At 36.7% G+C, this 22,454-nt stretch overlaps 1 protein-coding gene across 1 annotated transcript; it reads left to right on the top strand.

Moving 5' to 3' along the window:
• Positions 1-4,788: 4,788 nt before the first annotated feature.
• LOC125668179 (E3 ubiquitin-protein ligase Trim36-like) lies at positions 4,789-11,357 on the top strand. The gene is made up of 2 exons (XM_056164130.1): positions 4,789-4,934; positions 9,351-11,357. Exon 2 carries the CDS (start codon positions 9,370-9,372, stop codon positions 11,035-11,037), a length of 1,668 nt encoding a protein of 555 aa, XP_056020105.1. The 5' UTR covers positions 4,789-4,934; positions 9,351-9,369; the 3' UTR covers positions 11,038-11,357.
• The last annotated feature ends 11,097 nt before the right edge of the window (positions 11,358-22,454 follow it).

Here is a 22,454-nt window from a genome sequence, read left to right on the forward strand (position 1 = left end):
CCTTTGGCTACTCCGTTGATTTTTTTTTATTGCTACAACAGTATTGCTCTGCTTTATATAAAGTGCATATATTAGCTTTAGAATTGTTCTTCAAATGCATTTTATTTCATCAAATTTTAAGAAATGAAAGTGATTTCAATTCATTTTATTCAATAAAAAGTAATGCCATTTTATGCACTTTGACACACTGCTTCCCTGTTTATAAAGGGTAAATTGCCCCAACCTACTTCCAGACACATGCAACATTTAAGGAGGTACTCTGCACCGTCATAATGGCTGACTTCCTTTTAAAACATGAATGAAAATATAAATACATGTATCAACAATGCTTGTCTATTCATTTTTAAAAAATTACCTAGCAGACCGGCACAGTAGGTTAGCATGTATGCTGAACAAAAAATGTGGGGAGGGGGGGGGGGGGGGGGGGGGATATCATTTACTCATACAAATGTATGAATTCAACAAGGCTGTTAAAACTTCAACATTTCTGGCCTTCAGAGAAAACACCTTCAGACACTGTATTAAAAATACTTCATCTATGGTCTCTGGATGGCTTCTTTAATAGAAGTTTTTCCATCGAAGCGATTAAGCAAGAGTTATTTCCCATTGGCCGCCATATTGTAGGTTAACATGCCCGGATTCCTTTATTATTCAACCAAAATCAACCTTGTTATTCTGGTCACTGAGGTGGAGATGAACTGTTTTTCTTAATAATATACATATTTGTTAATGCATCTTTTACTTCATAATTGCAATATTGCAAAGATTTCCCCCCATATATTTCTGCCTTACATGTTTGAAATTGGTTGCCCAAAGAGGAAAATCCATCAGTTTGACCTACAAGATGGCGGCCAAGGGGAATAACTTGGGGTCAAAATACATCATATGAAAACCATCTCATAAATGACCATTTGATAAACTAGATTTCATGGGTATTGCTGTAAGACATTGATTTTCATTTAAAACCTTCCCACATATATTGCATTTCTGACTTTTTTCACCATTGCACAACACATCTATGTATCCTCTGTTGCTTCAAGTGTTCAGAATCGCCAAACCCTTTTCCACATTCTTGCATATTAATGGATTTTCACCTGTGTGCGTCCTCGTGTGCCTTTCAGGTTTCAGTCCTACTAACTGCTTTCCCACACACATCACATTAGTGAGGTTTATCATCTGTGTGTGTCTGTAGAACACCTGTCTGACTGTAGGTCTTATCACACATCACATTAGTGAGTTTATCATCTGTGTGTGTCTGTAGAACATCTGTCTGACTGTAGGTCTTATCACATTAGTGAGTTTATCATCTGTGTGTCTGTAGAACATCTGTCTGACTGTAGGTCTTATCACACACACATCACATTAGTGAGTTTATCATCTGTGTGTGTCTGTAGAACATCTGTCTGACTGTAGGTCTTATCACACACATGACACATTAGTGAGTTTATCATCTGTGTGTGTCTGTAGAACATCTGTCTGACTGTAGGTCTTATCACACACACATCACATTAGTGAGTTTATCATCTGTGTGTGTCTGTAGAACATCTGTCTGACTGTAGGTCTTATCACACACATGACACATTAGTGAGTTTATCATCTGTGTGTGTCTGTAGAACATCTGTCTGACTGTAGGTCTTATCACACACATGACACATTAGTGAGTTTATCATCTGTGTGTGTCTGTAGAACATCTGTCTGACTGTAGGTCTTATCACATTAGTGAGTTTATCATCTGTGTGTGTCTGTAGAACACCTGTCTGACTGTAGGTCTTATCACACACATGACACATTAGTGAGTTTATCATCTGTGTGTGTCTGTAGAACATCTGTCTGACTGTAGGTCTTATCACACACATGACACATTAGTGAGTTTATCATCTGTGTGTGTCTGTAGAACATCTGTCTGACTGTAGGTCTTATCACATTAGTGAGGTTTATCATCTGTGTGTGTCTGCAGAACACCTGTCTGACTGTAGGTCTTATCACACACGTCACATTTATACAGTCTATCACCTACTTGTGTGACTGTTAGTGTCCTGATTCACTAAACGCCTTTCCACAGACATCACATAGATAAGGTTTTTCACCTGTATGTGTTCTCATGTGTCAATAAAAGCCTTCTCACGGACACTACATTTGTGACACTTTTCACCTGTGACATTTTTCACCTGTATGGATCTTCATGTGTCTCTGTAAGTGTCCTGCTGTAGTAAATGCCTTCCTGCATAGATCACATATACAGGGTCTATCACCTGTGTGTGTCCTCGTGTTTACCTGTGGAACCAGGTAGCTTGATTAAACACCTTCCCACACATGTCACATTGAAACAGTTTATCACCTGTAAGTGTCCTCATGTGTCTGAACCTTTTCCACACTCGCTACAAGCATAAGTTTTACTTCCAGTAACACCTGTGACTATACCGAAAAAAAATAATAATATGGAAAACGGTTTGATCTACTTCTACCCATTAAGCAGGTCATGATACACCAATCCAGCTGAAATGCTAACTCGAGAGGGAACTTGTGACGAAATTTCGGGGCAATATCTGTATCCGTAACGAAAAAGATTCCGGCAAACTTTGGCCTACTTTTAGCTTGAAAGTAGGTCACGGTACACCAATCCAGCTGAAATGCAAACTCACTCTTCTTAAGTTTCTTGAGGGGAAAATTGTGACGAAATTTCAACACCGCACGTGCTTCTGTTACGAAAAAAAGTTTGGAAAACATTACCTTGGACTGACACTGAGACAGACAGGCAGACCAATCCATCTGAAATGCAAACTGAACTTGTATTCCTCCGAGATGAAGCTTGGGACTAAAATTCAAGGCAATATCTGTATTTATAATGAAAAAAGTCTGGAAAACTGTTTGACCTATTTTCAATCCGAAAGTAGGTCAAGGACAGACCAATCCATCTGAAACGCAAAATGAACTTGTATTCCTCTGAGAGAAAGCCTGTGACTAAATACCAGGGCAATATCTGTATCCATAATGAAACAAGGGGCCCATGGGCCACATCGCTCACCCGAGTCACCTTGGCCTATTTAAAGATTTTCCCTATATATTCGCATGTAAAACTATGATCCCTATTGTGGCCCTCAGCTAGCCTACCCCGGGGGCAATGATTTTTACAAACTTGAATCTGCACTATGTCAGAAACTTTCTTGTAAATGTAAACTTCTTTGGGCCAATATTTCTTACGAAGATTTTCTGTATATATTTGTATGTAAAAGTTTGATCCCCTATTGTGACCCCCAGGAGGCATGATTTTAACAATCTTGGATCTGCACTATGTCTGGAAGCTTTCACGTAAATGTAAACTTTTCTGGTCCAGTGATTCTTCAAAGAAGATCTTTAATGATTTGCCATATATATCTGTATGTAAAACGTTGATCTCTATTGTGGCCCCATCCTACCCTCGGGGGTCATGATTTTAACACTTGAATCTGCACTATGTCGGAAAGCTTTCATTTAAATTTCAGCTCTTCTGGCCCAGTGATTCTGAAGAAATTTTTTAAAAGACTCCACCCTATTTTTGCATTTTTGTGATTATCCCCCCCCCCCCCATTGAATATGGGTATGGCCCTCATTTGAACAAACTTGAAAGCCCTTCACCCAAGGGTGTTTTGTACCAAGTTTGGTTGATATTGGCCGAGTGGTTTTGGAGAAGAAGTCGAAAATGTAAAAAGTTTACAGAGAAACTGACGACGGACAACTGGCGATCAGAATAGGACTCTTGAGCTTTCAGCTCAGGTGAGCTAAAAAGGTATTATCTAAATTTTTACACATACAAACTATATATTATACCAAGTTTGGCCCCTTTCTGTAGTCAGAACCTCTACTCCGGGGATCATGAAGTTTACAATTTAGGTAGAAGTTTTCCTATCTATATCACTATGCATTTATTTATTTACACATGTGCGGTGGTAGAGAAGAAACCTTTTCAAAATTGGTCAATTTTTCCTTGCTTTTGGAGGCCCCAGGGCTGCAGGTATCCTGAAATTTTCAATTTTGGTTCCCCTTGTCCCATAGATGCTTCATACAAAATTTGACAAGAATTGGAATGGTGGTTATCAAGAAGTTGAAAATGTTCTATTGTTCACACATTTGATAACTGACCATTTTGGCCCCATCCTGATACCGAAACCCCTATCCCTGAAAGCATCAAATTTACAATTTTAGTAAAGGACTACCTGCTCTTTCTAAATATCCATTTAGTTTTCAATTCAGTATCAATGACACTAAAGAAGATGTTATTTAAGTTTTTACACATAAAACGACCTGGGGTGAGAACCTCTCCCCTGGAATCATGAAATTTACAGTTTTGGTAGAGACAATATTTCCAGCTCTACATCACTATGCATTTACCCGGTAGTTTATTTTACACATGTGCGATTGTAGAGAAGTACATTTTTTTAAATTGGTAAATTTTTGGCTGTTTTTGCTCCACCCCTCAGGTCCCAGAGGTGCAGGAGGCCTGAATATTTACATTTTATGTCCCCTTTGTCCATTGATGCTTCATACCAAGTTTGAAAAAATGTTAAGAAGTTAAAAATGTTCAATTGTTAATGCACAACAACCAATTGCAATTGAGTTAATTCAGGTGACCTAAAATATTTATCCCCACCCATATTAAAAAATGCAAAGACGCACAAGTCACCTCCCCTTCTGATTTTTTTTTGGGGGGGGGGGGGGTCCACCCCTGAAGCCAGATGGTATAAAGTAGGGAAGGGACATAACTCCTGAGTTGTTGTCTAGAGTTCTGAATATCTCTGTTATCAGGTAAACAATAAACACCTGTGTGACGTCAGGGTCTCATGACCACAGGAACCAGGAAGAATAAACACCAAACCGAAAGTTAAACAAAATGGTTAAACCACCCACTGGATGTACAGAGAGAGAAAAATATTAATGAAGAAAATGTAGCATGCAAGGTGAGTTCACAATTATGTAAATTTGAATCGTTAAGAGGGTCAATCAAAATCACCTGAAAGATGTCTTGTTATTTTGCACAGTAATGAACATTTTATTCGTGATTCAAGTAATGAAATGTAAAATCCAAGTGGTATATTACAATACACTTCTGGTGTTTAACCAAGCTCCAACACTGGTGGCCAGATTATCTAATTAGTTGAGTATTGATTTTGCGCCCCCCCCCCCCTTAAATCCGCCACTGATAGTACAAAAAATTTAATTGTAGTGCAAAATGTTATTGTACAGAGCCCAAAAACTCCCTTAGAGCGATGTTAAAGAATGCAAAGCTTTCCTTCTAAATATATACTAAACAATTAACAAAGTTTGCCAATAAACTACGAAACGCTTGCCATAGAGTCACTGCTTGCACCTTTAATATTGTTCCACATGTGAAAGGAAGTCCGTAAGCTATAATAGAATTTTACTCGATTAGTAAATGTCGTAAAATTAATCGAAAACCTACTTCGTAATCTACCCTGAAATAGCAAAAATGAGAGTACAGTGGTGGGCACGCTTTGGTGGATCTAAGCCATTTTTAATTTTTCTTTTTGATGACAACTTAAGATAATACGATATGAAGTAAATCCGTTGTTTATCGATTTATATATATATATATATATATATATATATATATATATATATATAAGTTTCGATATTTTTTAAATAACTAAAATGTTCCTCTTGGTTTCTTCAATCCGTGATTTTAGCCTTGAATCAGCCTTATGGAAATTTCTAGAACGAAACAATTACTATCACGCTTCTAAAGGTCTACAACCAATCGCACATTCTCGGGCCTTTCGTGCAAGCCGAGAAGTTGCGATTGGTTTACAACATAATCAGCATAAAATTGTGTAGGTGTTCAGTGTTAGTTATTCTTACATGTGTATAATAGTTGTGACTAGGTATATATTTATCATTTACACTATCCATCTTCACCATTCCTTGATGCAGGTTTATAATTACAATTACTTCAACGAAGGACCCCCCCCCCCCCCCCCCCAGTGACTAACGATCTGACACATCGATACATTTTCTGATACGATATTTTTGATGCCCCCCCCCCCCCCCGGTGACTAATGATCTGACACATCGATACATTTTCTGATACGATATTTTTGATGTTCTTAATTTTTTCCGTGATTATAGAAGTCACTAGCCGTTACGACATTTTGTAATAATTTATTATCAGTTACTGATATGTACAAGCACATGGATAAACACAAGAAGTTTTTGTTTTGGCTGAACATGTTTTGTGATGAAACATATCTTGAAAGAAAATAATAAGTCGGAAGCTGTCCAATATGTCAGATAACAAATGGTCCGGGACTATTCTGGGAAGTTTACACAAATATAAGTTTAAAGTTAAAACAAATTACCAAAAAATAGGTTGTATACTACCTGGCAATGTCCAAGAAATCAGGTCACTGTTTACAATATATAGCCGTTTATAATGTAGCAGTTTTCTCTTTGTCATTCACATAGTGTATATCATGTTTTCGATTATTGTGTTTGATGAGAAGAAACCACATGTATTCATAATTTTGTCCTTAAATTCTCGCACTGGACAAAAACTACCATTACAAACACTTTCGCAATACTCAGTTTCAAATTTTGAAATAATGAACGACCGTTGATTTTGTCGTTGGTCAACAATTCAGCATGATGGATTACAATATTGCATTTGTAAAATCATTATGTAGCTTTCAATACGGAGAGAGATCATTTATGCTGCTGAACGAAAATTTGATTTGGAGCTCCAAGTGACTTTCTAATAATCAAATTTTATTTACTGTATATGATATCAATAAATATAACATAGCTAATGTACGCAATTATTTAAAAATTGTTCTTAAAGTCATTTGAATTGAAGATATCGTTCATTGAATTTATGTGCACAACAATTCAAACATGCATTAAAAGTCCTTCCTCAATGCACCATTATTTGTCATTTCCCGCGCTTTCATCTAGTGCTTTAAAAAATATAAGCAATGGTAGTGATTTGCTTTTTTTTTTTTATCATGCTTTATTTTTAAACATTTACAATTACGTCTACATAGATGATCTCATTTGATTTGCTGTTATTTTAAACATGGTCATAGTTTACAACTTTACAGGTTGTAGGTCATATTTTTGACTAATTATTCTAAGAAATTTCAATTATGCTGTAAGAATTGTAACACTGCTCAGTAGATCATTTTAATTGTTTTACCATGCATGCATCATTTGATCTTATTGCCAGTACTGGGACAATGTTTCCAATCATTTCTTTGTTCCATTTACATCAGTGAAATGTGTTGACAGCACAATCACATTTTCAATAACTGAAATCCACACCACACCTAATGATGTCACTTTAGACTACAAGAGTGGGAATGTTCATGTCAGGTCAATTGAATCACACTTAATTCAACGACTCTTACAGTATTTTGACCGCATGTATTTTAACTGTGAAGGTATAAAAATACCCATTCACTGTCGTTTACAGATTTCTCTTACTGTAAACCAACTTGTACTCGCATGCGAGACATTTTTCAGAGAACCTCACCTTAATACCCCTTGTATTAAGGCGGTTCACTATTACGGAGCGCCAAATTAACATAAACTCAAATAATTGAAGATATCTTTTCATTTCAATTAGTGTTCTCTTTAATTGAAATAATGCGCACATTAAATAAATTATTGCTCTCATCAAATGAATTAATGTGCGCTTCAATTCAATTATTGCTTTCATCAATTGAATTAATGCACGCATCATTTGAATTAATGAGAGCAATAATTGATTTAATGCGCGCATAAATTCAATTCTTGCTCTCTTCAATTCAATTGATGTGCGCATCAATTGAATTAATGGGAGCAATAATAGATTTGATGCGCTCATTAATTCAATTATTGCTATCTTCAATTCAATTGATGAGAGAATCAATTTCGTAGAAATATTGCCCGCAATAATTAATTTAGAGCTCGGTATAAATAATTTGATGATCTTTTTGATTTAATTGAAGATATCTTTAATTATTTACAATGCTTCTGTATAAGGAATTAATGCGTGCATCGATTCTTTTAAAGAGAGCAACAGTTCAATTAAAGAGATCATTAATTAAATTGTGGATATGTTGAATTGAAGATATCTTTAATTATATAGTTGCTCTCTCTAAAACAATTATTGCTCTCTTCAAATGAATTAAAGATATCATTATATAAATTATTGCTCTCTTCAATTGAATTGTAGCGCCCATCAATTCAATTGTTGATATCATTAATTCATTTGAAGAGATCATTAATTCAATTAAAGCGAACATCAATTCAGCTGAAGAATTAATGCTATCATTAATTCAATTAATACGTGCAATAATTCAGAATTGATTATTTGAAGAGATCTTTAATCAAATTGTTGCGCGCATCAAGTGAATTGATGGTATTTTCAAATAATTGAAGATATCTTCAATTATTTGAGTTTATGTTAATTTGGCGCTCCATTCACTACGCCCTGAAATAGTTTCTCAAATCAGTACGAATTTATTTAATCATAAAAGATATGATGATATATGATAAGTATAAATGCAAAAAAGGCAGAAAATATGCAAATTTGGATAAAAACATGATTTTCAAAGAAATTATTTCAATACATATGAAATACTGGTGGATTTGAATTCGAAATCTGCGGTTCACCAGCCCAATGCTTTAACCACTGAGCTAAGATGCTAGACAAACAAATCGATCGATACAAATAATTTCACAAAACATTTGAATCGCCATCTTGTGACGTAGTGTCATAAAGAGTATAAGCTTTAGTGTAGTGAGAAGTTTATGATTATCTCGGTAGGAAAAATTTGTCGCCGAAAACCATTTTCTCACTGATAAATGGGGGGGGGGGGGGGGGGAATCAAAAATCATCACAGATAATAGTTGCTTTACCAGGTTTTTTTTTTAGGTCTTCATAGCATGGACCTTGGCCTTTCCAATTCGGAAAAAATAGCGACATTTGCTTGAAATTAGGAAAAATGTTTCATCCAAAGAAGTAGGGATAAACGCACACCTATAAAATTGGGCTCCTTCCTACTTTCAATTTAGTCAAAGCTTACATCATTTAGATGAGCAAACGCCAATAGATTACATTACTTAACAATAAACAAAAATTGTACTCTATGGGCCCGTGAAGATTTATAAACAACAGGCTACCCTGCTTTGATTTCTTTTCATTCTTTGTGAATTTTAAAGCTACAAATTGGGAAAATTAGCAATGGGACCTTATTTCAGCACCCACCCACCCCCCCAAGACCTTCAAAAAACTTATTTACAGTAACGTAACTACTCTTTGACACCATGCATTTTAACTTCGATGCTGTAAAAATATCCATTCATTGTCTTTTTCACAGATATGACCAATATTTAGATATGGCTACTGCTACCACCTGGGCACAGGACCTCATTACCTGTGATCTAAACTGCGACAAGCCCGTCCAGCAATTCTGTAACAGCTGCCAAGTCGGTCTGTGCGCAGACTGCATCAACAAACACGTCAACAGCCTCAAGTCAATGAAGCATGACATCGTTCCCTTCACAAAGCGCACAGTCCAGCTGGTGTTCCCTCAGTGTACATCTCATTCCCACCAGAGATGTGAGGGCCACTGTCAACAGTGTGACATCCCGGTCTGCATGAAATGTGTCATGAGTTCCCAACATAAAGGTCATGATATAGTGGACATGGCAGACATCATTACCACGAAGAAAGAAAGAATCAAAAGAGAAACAGAAGAAATCGAAGGTGACATTATTTCCAAGAACAAGAAACAAGATTCAGATATTGAAAAGAAGATTTCCACAAGCACGGCCCACTTCTCTGGTTTAATGAAGAAAGGTAAAGATCAAAGAAAACAATGGCACCTAGAAGTAGACGACATCTTCGACCATTTTGAAACCCTGACCCAGTCCCTTAGAGATTACCAAATTACAGCTCTAAAATCATACCAGTCCCAACTCAGAAGTCAGAATTCCAGTATTATCCAAAGTGTTCAAGAAAACAAAGAGATTCTGAAGTCCAACAACGTGTCTGATGTCAACAACTACAAATCCAAACTGACTGAATTTAGGTACATCCCACAAGTACCTGATTTAACACTACCGTCACTTAAAACCAACACAATCCAAGGGAGAGAACTCAGTCTAGAGTTTGGGGAATACAAAGCTAAACTGACACAGAGCACGCTGTCCAGTCTGACAGATGAAGCCTCCAATTTATCTGTTACAGAATTATTAAAAGAAGCCAAAGTGATCGCAAACATTTCAACAAATGTTAAACCATTAAATAAAGTAGCCTGTGTTGTGTCAGATAGAGCTTGGATAGGTGGAAGAGACAAAATGATACGATGTGTTGACATACACGGGACTGTCACTGACTCTGTCACCAGTACATGTATAGACTTCCCCACAGACATAGCAGTGAACAGACAGGGAGAACTGATTTACAGTGATACTGCTCATAGAACTGTGAACATTGTCAGACACGGGAAGACAGAGACACTGATCACCACACCACGGGGCTGGCATCCTAAGGGACTGTGCTGTACCAGATCAGGGGACATCCTTGTCAGTATGTGTACTACTGATAAAAGTCATTACAAAATTATCCGTTATCAGGGACAAAGAGTGACGCAGGAAATAGATAAAGATGAACACAGTAATCCAATCTATCAAGGAGGGAAGTATGGAGCGTTGGTGACAGAGAACAACAACGGTGATATAGTGACCTCTGATCTTAATGCTAGAGTAGTGGTAGTGGTGGACAGGAAAGGGAAAGTCCGATTCCGATACAACGACAAACCACCGGGGGGACGGGAATCATTCTATCCTGTACATATAGTGACAGACGCCATGGGTCACATCATAGTGGTAGATCAATTCGATCACTGTCTTCACATTCTAGATCAGAACGGACGATTCCTGAGATGTGTAGACAATTGTGGATTATATAGACCTGTAGGACTGAGTGTGGACAGTGAGGGGAGGTTGTGGGTGGGACAGTTTGATTTGGGTGAAGTGAAAGTGATCCAGTACATGAAATGAACAGTACGATATTCACACGAAATGTACATGTAACATGTGTATCAATGAAATATTTATTTCTATCAGTGCCATATCTATAGACGCACGTCCATTTCTGTCAGGATTCTAGTTAATGATTTCACACGAATCAGAGACACAGGCCAGTGAATTTTAAGATCAGGTCAGCGAAAATCAAAATCAAGACGTCCGATGGGCTTGCAGGCTTTGCAAGTCACTTTATTAAGTAAAATGTTGGATGTAGATATTCTAAATGCCTTATTTGCATAAATTTACTATTTGAATAAGAATAAATTTATTAAAAATAAGTAAGTGTTTGGACATTGTGGCTTGTTTACTTATTTTTTAAAGTAAAAAATCAAAAGCACAATAACAATACATGTAATTATCAAGGTAACTTTTATGTAAATTGTGTGACTATTCAGTGAACAACTTGTTGAAACATCAAAAGTAGTCGCATTCTGTATCACACCATACACCGGTAATTGTATTGTCTAATTTAAATGAACTTCGTCAGTTGTACATGTAATTATCTCTGTAATTTGTAGAAATCATCACTTACATTTGATGTTGGTAGATAATTAAGACTGCTTAATTAGTAAGGTGCACTTGGGCTGTTCTCATGTTTGTGAAAAATATGTCAATATGTAATCTTGTTTGCGTGAGGGGAAAAAATCAGAAGAGAAAATACTATGTACGGTGTGGTTTTCTGGTATTGGCAGGAAAAAAACACCCAGGTAGCATAGGGCATTTCTAACTGTGACATAATTTGCAGAAATTCCACACGTCCATTTCTGTCAGGATTACAGTCAATGATTTCGCAATTTGTGAGAATTTCAAAGTGGGCCAGTAAATTCAGACAATGTACTGGTCCTGCTGGCCAGCAAGTTTTAATTGTTTTTGTGAAGACTATACGAGGGCTGTTCGATATGTAATGTGTATTGTACCACAGCGCAATAACGCTTTGCACGATTTCGTGGATGATCATACCTCTGAATAGCTCTATTCTATACCTTTCCAACGGCATAAACACGAGCCTTCATCTCCACATAGTTTTAAACTTATAGTCATTTTAATAGAGCTAGTCGTTGACCACTGTTGTAAAAATGGTTAGGAAACGGATTGAGAATATTGAAGAAATTAGTTCGCACAAAACTCGGTCATTCGGTGATGCAGATTTTTACTGAATTGGGGAAGTTTATGGGTCTGATAAGGTATCTTATGAGACAGTTCGTAGGTGGAGAAAGAAATTTCTGACTGGCACAGAGTCCGTCAAAGATGCAGCAAAATCTGGCCGACCTGTGATTGTAACCGGCAAGGCAAATGTCTCAAAAGTCAGGGGAATAATTGAAAGTGATGGCAGATACACGATTCGTGATATTGCCAGAGCTGTTGGCATATCGCTATCGCGGGTGCATTTAATTTTGAAGCGTATTTTGAAAGTACGAAAGATTTCTGCCAGATGGATACCGCATATATTGACTGATGACCAAAAACGGGCACGAATACAAACCGCTAAGCAATTGCTCAAAATGTTTCCAAAATTCAATCAAAGACAATTTGCAAACATTGTTACTGGTGACGAAACATGGATTCACTATTTCGAAGCAGTAAGAAAAATTGGAAACAAAATATGGAAGGTTCGTAATTGCATATTCTTTTCATGTGATGGTTTACTCGTGCCAATTTCGGTGTTGTATAGTAGCCTTTCCCCCATAGTAGACCCCCCCCCCCGGAAAAATGGCTATATAGTAGCCTTTCCCCTAGGGGGAAAGACTACTATATAGTAGATCTTCCCCCATAGCAGGGTTACCCCCTCACGTTTTTGGTTTTGATTTTAGAAAACAGACTATGGAAAGGCAGTCGGGCTTTGTACAACAAATATTGATATTGCATAGATCTGAGTATCGAAAAGTGTATGTTGCCGATAGTTTGAATGTAGATACATGTACATGTATTTTCATAGAGACAAGTTGTAAAGATAGGCTTTACGGTATTACTGAGAAAGTATAAAACAAACGAAATTATTGCATTCTCATTGAAAACATGCTCAAGGGTAGGATATCTGTATTTTGGAGTACAATTTAGAGAGTACATGTACAATATTAATTTGATTTATTGGTATTTCTAATATTATATCCATGTTTGAACACATCTGATGAAAAGCGCTTAAAATTATTAGAATTTTTGATCATTGATGGACAAATTTTACGGGCCTCTACGAGGCGGTCGGTATGGATAAGCTGTGCGTTTCTACTACGCTATTTTAACACATCGTTTGTGAATTAGAAGTGTTTCTTAGCGAAGAATTTGTTCTTATATCAAGAAAAACTTATAAGCAAGAACAAGAAGAAAAAAGAAAACGTTTCCTGATAACCATGGTAACGCAATCTGAACTGCGGAACAAAAGGCATTATGTAAAAAGAAAGATTGTAAATACCGTAATTTTACGTACCTTTCATATTCTCATGAGGATTCATTTTCAATGTTTTGAAGTAATGAATGTACAATGCATTATTATTGTCTAAAACATGTTTACTTCGAAATCTTAGATGAAACAAATGGTTTGAGGCCGTTCTTTTGACTCTTTGGTCATTGTGTATTTTCGTTTGTATATGTTGATCATAAGGGCACCTGCAAAACCACGGGGGGGGGGGGGGGGGGGGGGGGGTATTGGGCAAAAGATTTTAATACAAGATGGAAATGTTACCCCGAGTCTTCGTTTTCATTTTTTAAAACAATCTATAGGATCTTCTAGGATAGCAGATATATGTAATATACATGTATGAACATGCACATGTAATAAATTGAGATGGCAAAATGAATAATATTTAAGCTGTTAGCTGAGCTGAGCTAAAACATTTTAGGAGTGCGTGTTAAAAATCAAAAATTTTCCAGAATATTCTTCGTATGGGAATAAAGTATGATGACGTTGTCCATCTGTCAGATTCAAAATAAATTCATCTTTGGAGAAATTTTTAAACGAATATGTATAAATTAAAGTACTGACAGTACAGCTGGGAGTTGCACCCACAGGCAAATGACTTATGACCTCTGTATACTAATAATAACACTGTTATTATTAGTATACAGAGGTCATAAGTCATTTACAGAAACAAGTGCCTGTGGGTGCACCGCCTGGAATAATTACGGTTATATATCGATAACATGTTCACATCTATTAATTCACCAATGACCCGAGAACAGTCGGAGGGGGTTTCCTCTCAAAAACCTCTAATTCAATTGAAAAATCGCAATTTCTCCCAATGAGGTGTTGAGAATCATGTCTAGCGGGAAAGCGAGTTGATTCCTTAGTAGCGGCAATTTGGAATCAGGGGTAGACAATCAACAGAGATGTATAATTTAAGTTTTACTCCACTATCTGTATGAAAAGCTTTTGTGTTAATCAAATGGAGAGAAACAATTTTGATTTCTCGTACGATAAATACTTATTTGTATAACTAACAAATTCTGAGTTGCCTAAATATGTGCTGTTTTACAAGCGCGAAATATTCTGATTTTACATTCTAAATATATGATTGTTTTATATCAGGGGCGGATCCAGGAATTGCGGTTACGGGGGGCGCCACTTTATGAGGGAGTGGGTCCAGGGCGAAGCCCTGGTGGGGGTCCAGGGGGAGAAGCCCCCGGAAGCTCCTGGATTTTACAGATTTTATGGGGCTTGAAATATTTCTCCTATTTAGCAATTTGTACTATTTTCTATCATTTTAAAATATTAAGTTCTCCCAATAAAGTAATTCAAGAAATCAAAAGATTTTGTCATTTATTTCTCCGGGAGTGGAAGAAATTATTGTTTCTTTTATCGTTTAGTACATTTTCCGAAACAAGATACCGCGATTTACCTTAAATTTGAAAATTTTAGGGGGGGGGGGGGCGCCGGCTGCGCCCCCCTCTAAATCCGCCACTGTTATATTACATTCGACTGAATGAAATGTTTGTTGAATAATAAGTATTTCCAAAAATCCCAATCAAGGGAATCCGGATATTAACTCTCCATTTAGGATAAAAAAAGAAGTGGATAACCAGAAAAGGATTAATTTCAGAATGGAAAAAATATGTATGGGAATGGTCCGCCGTAAACGTAACCGGAATGAAAAGAGGGCGGGGATCTGCTATATAGTAGGTTTTCCTAGAGGGTAATCTGGCTATAAAAGGGGGAAAATCCTACTATATAGCCACATTTCCGTGGGGGAAGATCTACTATATAGCCATTTTCCGGGGGTGGGGGGGGGGGGGTGACTAGGGAGAAAAGCTACTATATAACACCGTTGCCGAAGGGCAAGAGTGTTACAGGTCGGTATTACCGAGATGTTATACTAAAAAAGCTCAAGAAATATTATCATATACGACGCCCTGTGTCAGGATTTAGGCATGTTCGTCTACTTCATGATAATGCTCCATCACATACATCTGAGCTTGTGAAGCAATTTTTGAAGTCGGAGAAGGTTACCGTCATGCCACACCCACCTTACTCTTCAGATCTAGCCCCATGCGACTTTTTCCTTTTTCCAAAACTTAAAAAAAGTTCTTATCTGGTCGTTGTTACAAGTCCTGACAAGCCCTTGTCTCAGTCATCAGTCAGTGCCTCAGCATATGAGTAGAAGACGAGATCAGCCGTGGGTATCCGACGATGGTGCCTCGGAGGTCTACCTAAATCAGCGTACCGTGACGCATTTCAGAGATGGATTCAGAGATTGAAATTATGTATTTCAATTACCGCAGAGAATACTTTGAAGGGATGTAATGTTCATTTCACTATTTGAGTCGAATGCTTTTGAGATATCGTACAATACACATTACATATCGAACAGCCCTCGTATATATTGGTGTTGAGCATGCAATCTCTGTGCGTTATGTAAATTCATTTCAAGTTATTTTATGATCCTTTGGGTCCAAATTTGGGGTCAAAATGTTTCATGGGAATAAAGATTGATAAAAAAATCTTTTAAAAAATCACAACAGCTGAACAATGGCAGGGCCAATGTGACTCGGATGTGACTTGTATTTAGTTATTTTATCTATTTTTTTAAAATCTATTTATTTATTTATTTTTTGGTATTCCAGAAATACCTGAACAAAATATTTTGGTTTGTTTGCAATGTATATTCCAGAAATATGAGGATCATTGGTTTGATGTATTCGTTTAAAAGGTTTATGTATATTAGAAACCGAAAGAATGGCGGCTATGGTACCTAAATATTGTGCTTTACATGTGTTTCAAGGTATAAAACAAGAGGCCCACAGGCCTTATAGGTCACCTGAGTACTAGTGAAATTATTACAACTCCCAAGGGCTATGAAATCTAGAAAACATTTCCTGTGCTGAATATCTAAGCTAAATTCTATTGTTCAGCAACAGTATAAAACAAGATGTCTTCTTAAAAAGTAACTGTCCTCATAAGTACATACACTGATGAAAGACTTTACATAATGAAATAGATGTATTAACATTAAAACATAAAAAAATATGACTAATTTGGACCTATCCTAAAGTCATAACCCTGGGTTGTGAATTTCACCATTACTTTTTGTGTATCTTTTTCTGCTATTCTTAAGTATGCATTTAGGTTTTATACAGTATCAGCAAACTAACACATACATACTATATACTAAGTTTGGCCCCACCCTGGGGTCAGAACCCCTACTTTTGGGATCATCAAATTTACAATTTTGGTAAAGGACTGCTTGTTCTTTCTAAATATCTATTTACTTTCAATTTAGTATCAATAGTACTCAAGAAGATGTTATTTAAGTGTTTTCTACATAAACACTATATACCAAGTTTGGCCCCACCCTGGGGTCAGAACCCCAACCCCGGTGATCATGAAATTTACAGAGGCCTTCTTGCTCTACATCACTATGAATTTAGTTTTTCTTACACGTGTGTGGTTCGTAAGAAGATTTTTGAAAATTGGTCAATTTTGGGCAGTTTTTGTCCTGCTTCTAGGGCCCCAGGGGTGCTAGGTCGAGTCCTGAAATTGACAATTTATGGTACCAAAGATTTGTCCGAATGATGCTTCATACCAAATTTGAAAAGAATTGGAATGGTAGTTATTAAGAAGAAAGTTAAAAATGTTCAATTGTTAACGGACAACCAATTGCAATAGGTCACCTGAGTTTAATCAAAAGTAACTAAAAAATAACCAAAACAAAAAAAACCAAAAACAAATGCACATCAAGAGAGATATGTGAAGAAGTGTTGCATGATGTCAAAATTGATAATTATAAAGATTATACATTAGAAATTCAACATCAGTTTCATCAGAGAAACACAGGACTGAATTTTGACTTGATTACCGAGTTTGATTTTTTAATTAGTGGAAATTTCAATTGCATATACATTCTAATTAGTGAATTCATATTCCAAGAACGGCTTCAAAATGCATCAGAAAAGACAAATACTTTCAGTGTTTTAATGAGACACAAGGATCCCATCACGAGATGTCTAAGTCGGAAAGATGAAACGGCTCTCAACTTTACAGGCAAATTCTCAATTTTTTTCTATTTTCATTTGTCCAGTGGTTACTCGTAGATTTCAAAACAACACAAATTAAAGATATAATGTCATCCAGCTATATTTGGGTAACTAAGACATGAATTTTAAATTTTTATAACACACACATCAGATTTCCCAGGTTGACCTTACCTCTGTCATTTTTTAAAAAATATTTCAACCAAAGACTTTATGACTAAAACTCCTTGACGTGTGTACAACCTGACAAGTCTTAGTGTTTGTGACAGCAGAGGTTTTGCGAGACTGATGACCAGACACGACCTCTATGGTCATTTACATGCAGTCCTTGATGATAGGGATTATATTTGGATTTCAGTAATCTCTGCACTTTATAAAACAAGAGGTCCATGAGCCACATCGCTCACTTGAGTCACCTTGACCCATATTTAAAGATTTTCACATGTAAATCTTTGATCCCTATTGTGGCCCCAACCTACCCCGGGACCATGATTTATACAAACTTGAATCTGCACTATGTAAGGAAGCTTTTATGTAAATGTAAACTTTTCTGGCCCATTGGTTCTTGAGAAGATTTTTAAAAACAATTTTCTATGCATGTATATAATTCGCATGTAAAACTTTGATCCCCTATTGTGGCCCAATCCTACCCCCCCCCCTCCACCCCCCCACCCCCACCCCCCAGGAGTCATGGTTTTAACAACTTGAATCTACACTTTGTCGGGATTTCAGATCTTCTGGCCCAGTGGTTCTTGAGAAGAAGAGTTTTAAAGATTTCCCTATATATTTGCATGTAAAACTTTGATCCCTATTGTGGCTCCATCCTACCCCCGGGAGTCATGATTTTAAATACCTTAAATCTGCACTATGTCAGGAAGCTTTTATGTAAATTTGTACTTTCCTGGCCCAGTGGTTCTTGAGAAGAAGATTTTTAAAGATTTTATCTATATATTCGCATGTAAAACTTTGATCCCCTCTTGTGGCTCCAACCTGCCCCCGGGGACTATGGTTTTAACAAACTTGAATCTGCACTATGTCAGTAAGTTTTCATGTAAATTTCAGCTCTTCTGGTCTAGTGGGTTTTTAGAAGAAGATTGTTAAATGACCCAACATTATTTTTGCATTTTTGTAATTTATCTCCCCTTTGAAGGGGACATGGCCCTTCATTTGAACAAACTGGAAAGCCCTTCACCCAAGAATGCTTTTTGCCAAGTTTGGTTCTGGAGAAGTAAAAAATGTGAAAAGTCTACGGACGGATGGACAATGGATGATAAGAAAAGCACTCTTGAGCTTTTAGCTCTCGTGAGCTAATAATATGCTACTGTTAGATACTAAACTCCATATTTCAATAAACATGAGCCCAACAAGAGGCTCATGGACCACATTGTTCACACCAATAACCTAGCTTCGCCCTGCTGTTGTTCAGCTACTGTGATTTTTAAAAGACTTTTTGCAATTTTTATTCCCATGAAAAATTGACTATATTGTACATGTAATTCCTACCTAGCCCCATTGGGTCACAACATAACCAGAATACTAGGTCACAAGTTAAAAAAAATATATATACTATGAAATACCTACCTTAAACATTTGTACGGAAGCCGATAGGTGCCAGGGTATAGAATTAATATTCGTTCAACTGGCGGCCGCCACTTATTATCTAACGGTCGCCATTTAAATTAACTGTCGGCCGCCAGTTAATCTATATGGCGGACGCCAGTTATTCAACTTCACTCTCTCTCTCAGAATCACTCTCTCTCAGAATCAAAGGGGTGCAATCCCTGTAATCTCCCTCTCAAATACTTAATGATATGTATGTGAGAGGGGAAGGACAGACTCCTAAAAAGAATAAAGAAATTTTTCAGAATAAATGGAATCCCAGATCATATACACTTGTTTGAATAAAATTAATAATAACAAAAGCTGTTATATACAAGTATTTTTAAAACTAAAGTATGCTTTTTATGATCTTTACTTTATATGTTGTTCTGAGTGTTGCTTATTATTAGAATTTCAAGTTAACTTTATGAAGTTGACTCAAGGGACCGTAATGTGAAGACACGAGCACAAAGGTATTTTGCTGGTCATACCTGACACCAGACAAGCACCTGTTTCCTTAATATTGAGGTGGAATCTGGGTGTCTGGATTTGGGGGAAATATCCTCACGATAAATTAAAGACTATACTTTTTGACATCATAGACAGTTGCTTCTTCAACAAAAACGGAAAACGGAAATATTCATATCTAGTAATCAGTCATTCAAAAACTTACTTTGTTAAACACCACTCTGATTCCACGCACAAGTACTCTGAAGTTGAAATAAAAAATTTGCTAGAGTTGCTCATTGACAATATCTTCGTGGTCTTTGGTGATCAGGTCTTCCAACAGTCTGTTGGAATTCCCATGGGCACGAATTGTGCTCCTTTGTTAGCTGACCTGTTTTTATATTCATATGAAGCAGAATTTATTCACAAACTTCTACATGAGAAGAAAAAATCTCTCGCTGTGACCTTCAATTCGACTTTTAGATATATCGATGACGTTTTGTCTATTAACAATGATAGCTTTCATTCATATGTCGATTTGATATATCCCTGTGAGCTCGAAATAAAGGACACCAGAGAGTCGTCCACTTCTGCTTCATACTTAGATATTTTATTGAAAGTAGACATTAACGGCAAACTAACAACTCAACTGTATGACAAACGGGATGATTTCAGCTTCTCCATCGTCAACTTCCCACATTTATGTAGCAATATTCCATTATCACCTGCATATGGTGTTTATATATCTCAACCGATTCGATATGCAAGAGCTTGTTCTGGGTATAGTCAGTTTTTAAATCGAGGTAAGCTACTGACAAACAAGTTGATGGTACAGGGATTTCAACAGTCTCGATTGAAGTCAGCATTTCGCAAATTCTATGGTCGTTATAACGATCTAGTTCGTCAATACAACCTCACATTGGGTCAAATGCTGTCTGACGTGTTTCATACCGATTGTTAAGCCGTTCTTGGCACACTGATTTTGACTGCGGATAACTCCGTTTACCTGATCAGGATATGAGGCTCACGACGGGTGTGACCGGTCAACAGGGGATGCTTACTCCTCCTAGGCACCTGATCACACCTCTGGTGTGTCCAGGGGTCCGTGTTTGCCTAACTATCTATTTTGTATTGCTTATAGGAATTATGAGATTGATCACCAAAGAAAGGATAATTTTAATAAATAATTGCAAAATAATCATTCAATAAATGTGCACAAAAATACTGTGTGTTTAAAGGTGAATGACACCTATTTTGAACAAACACAATGAATATAACCCAAATGAAAAGAATTCAGAGAGAGGCAAAGTAAAGAAGCTCTTATATGAAAGGTGAAGATAACAAACAGTGATCAATCTCATATCTCCTATAAGCAATACAAAATAGATAGTTGGGCAAACACTGACCCCTGGACACCCCAGAGGTGGGGTCAGGTGCCTAGGAGTAAGCATCCCTGTCGACTGCTCACACCCACTGTGAGCCCTATATCTTGATCAGATAAATGGAGTAATCTGTAGTAACATCAATGTGCAAAGAACAGCCTACAAATGGGTACAAAGCACATCAGACAGCATCTGACCCATTGACAGGTTGTATTAACAAACTAGATCATTATAAATATTGTAAAACTTGCGAAATACTGACTTTAATTAACAAGACTGTTGAAGCCCTTGTAACATCAACTTGTCTGTAAATTGCCTGCCTTGATTTAAAAAGTGATCATCTGCAGAACAAGCTTTTGCATATGGTGTTTACAACTCTCAACCTATTCAATATGCCAGAGGGATTTCAAGTCAAGTGCTGTCTGAAGCATTTCAAACCATTTATTAGGCCATCCTTACAAACTGATTTTGACTACAGATTACTCCATTTACCTGATCAAAATTGATGATTTGCAGTTGGTGAAACTAGTCAACAGGGGATGCTTATTCCTTGTTAGCACTTGATCCCAACTCTGGTGTTTGATTAACTCTGTATTCTTTATAGGAATTCCGTAGATAATCACCGTTCTTTATTTTACCTTTTTCATTTCATGTACAGCATAACATATCACACTGACATGTACGATATAACATATCACGCTGACATGTACGATGTAACATTTTACACTGACATGTACAACATAACATATCACACTGACATGTACCATATAACATATCACACTGACATGTATGATATAACATATCACACTGACATGTACAATATAACACATCACACTGACATGTACAATATAACATATCACACTGACAGATACGATATAACACATCACACTGACATGTACAAAATAACATATCAAACTGACATGTACAATATAATATATCACACTGACATGTACAATATAACAAATCACACTGACATGTACAATATAACATATCACACTGACATATACGATATAACACATCACACTGACATGTACAATATAATATATCACACTGACATGTACAATATAACATATCACACTGACATGTACAATATAACATATCACACTGACATGTACAATATAACACATCACACTGACCTGTATAACATAACACACTGACATGTACGATATAACACATCACACTGACATGTATAACACATCACACTGACATGTACAATATAACATATCACACTGACATGTACAATATAACACATCACACTGACATGTACAATACAACACATCACACTGACATGTACAATATAACACATCACACTGACATGTATAACATATCACACTGACATGTATAACATATCACACTGACATGTACAATATAACATATCACACTGACATGTACAATATAACACATCACACTGACATGTACAATATAACATAACACACTGACATGTACGATATAACACATCACACTGACATGTACAATATAACATATCACACTGACATGTAC

Source organism: Ostrea edulis, chromosome 4, assembly GCF_947568905.1.
Source record: "Ostrea edulis chromosome 4, xbOstEdul1.1, whole genome shotgun sequence".
NCBI classification, from domain to species: domain Eukaryota; kingdom Metazoa; phylum Mollusca; class Bivalvia; order Ostreida; family Ostreidae; genus Ostrea; species Ostrea edulis.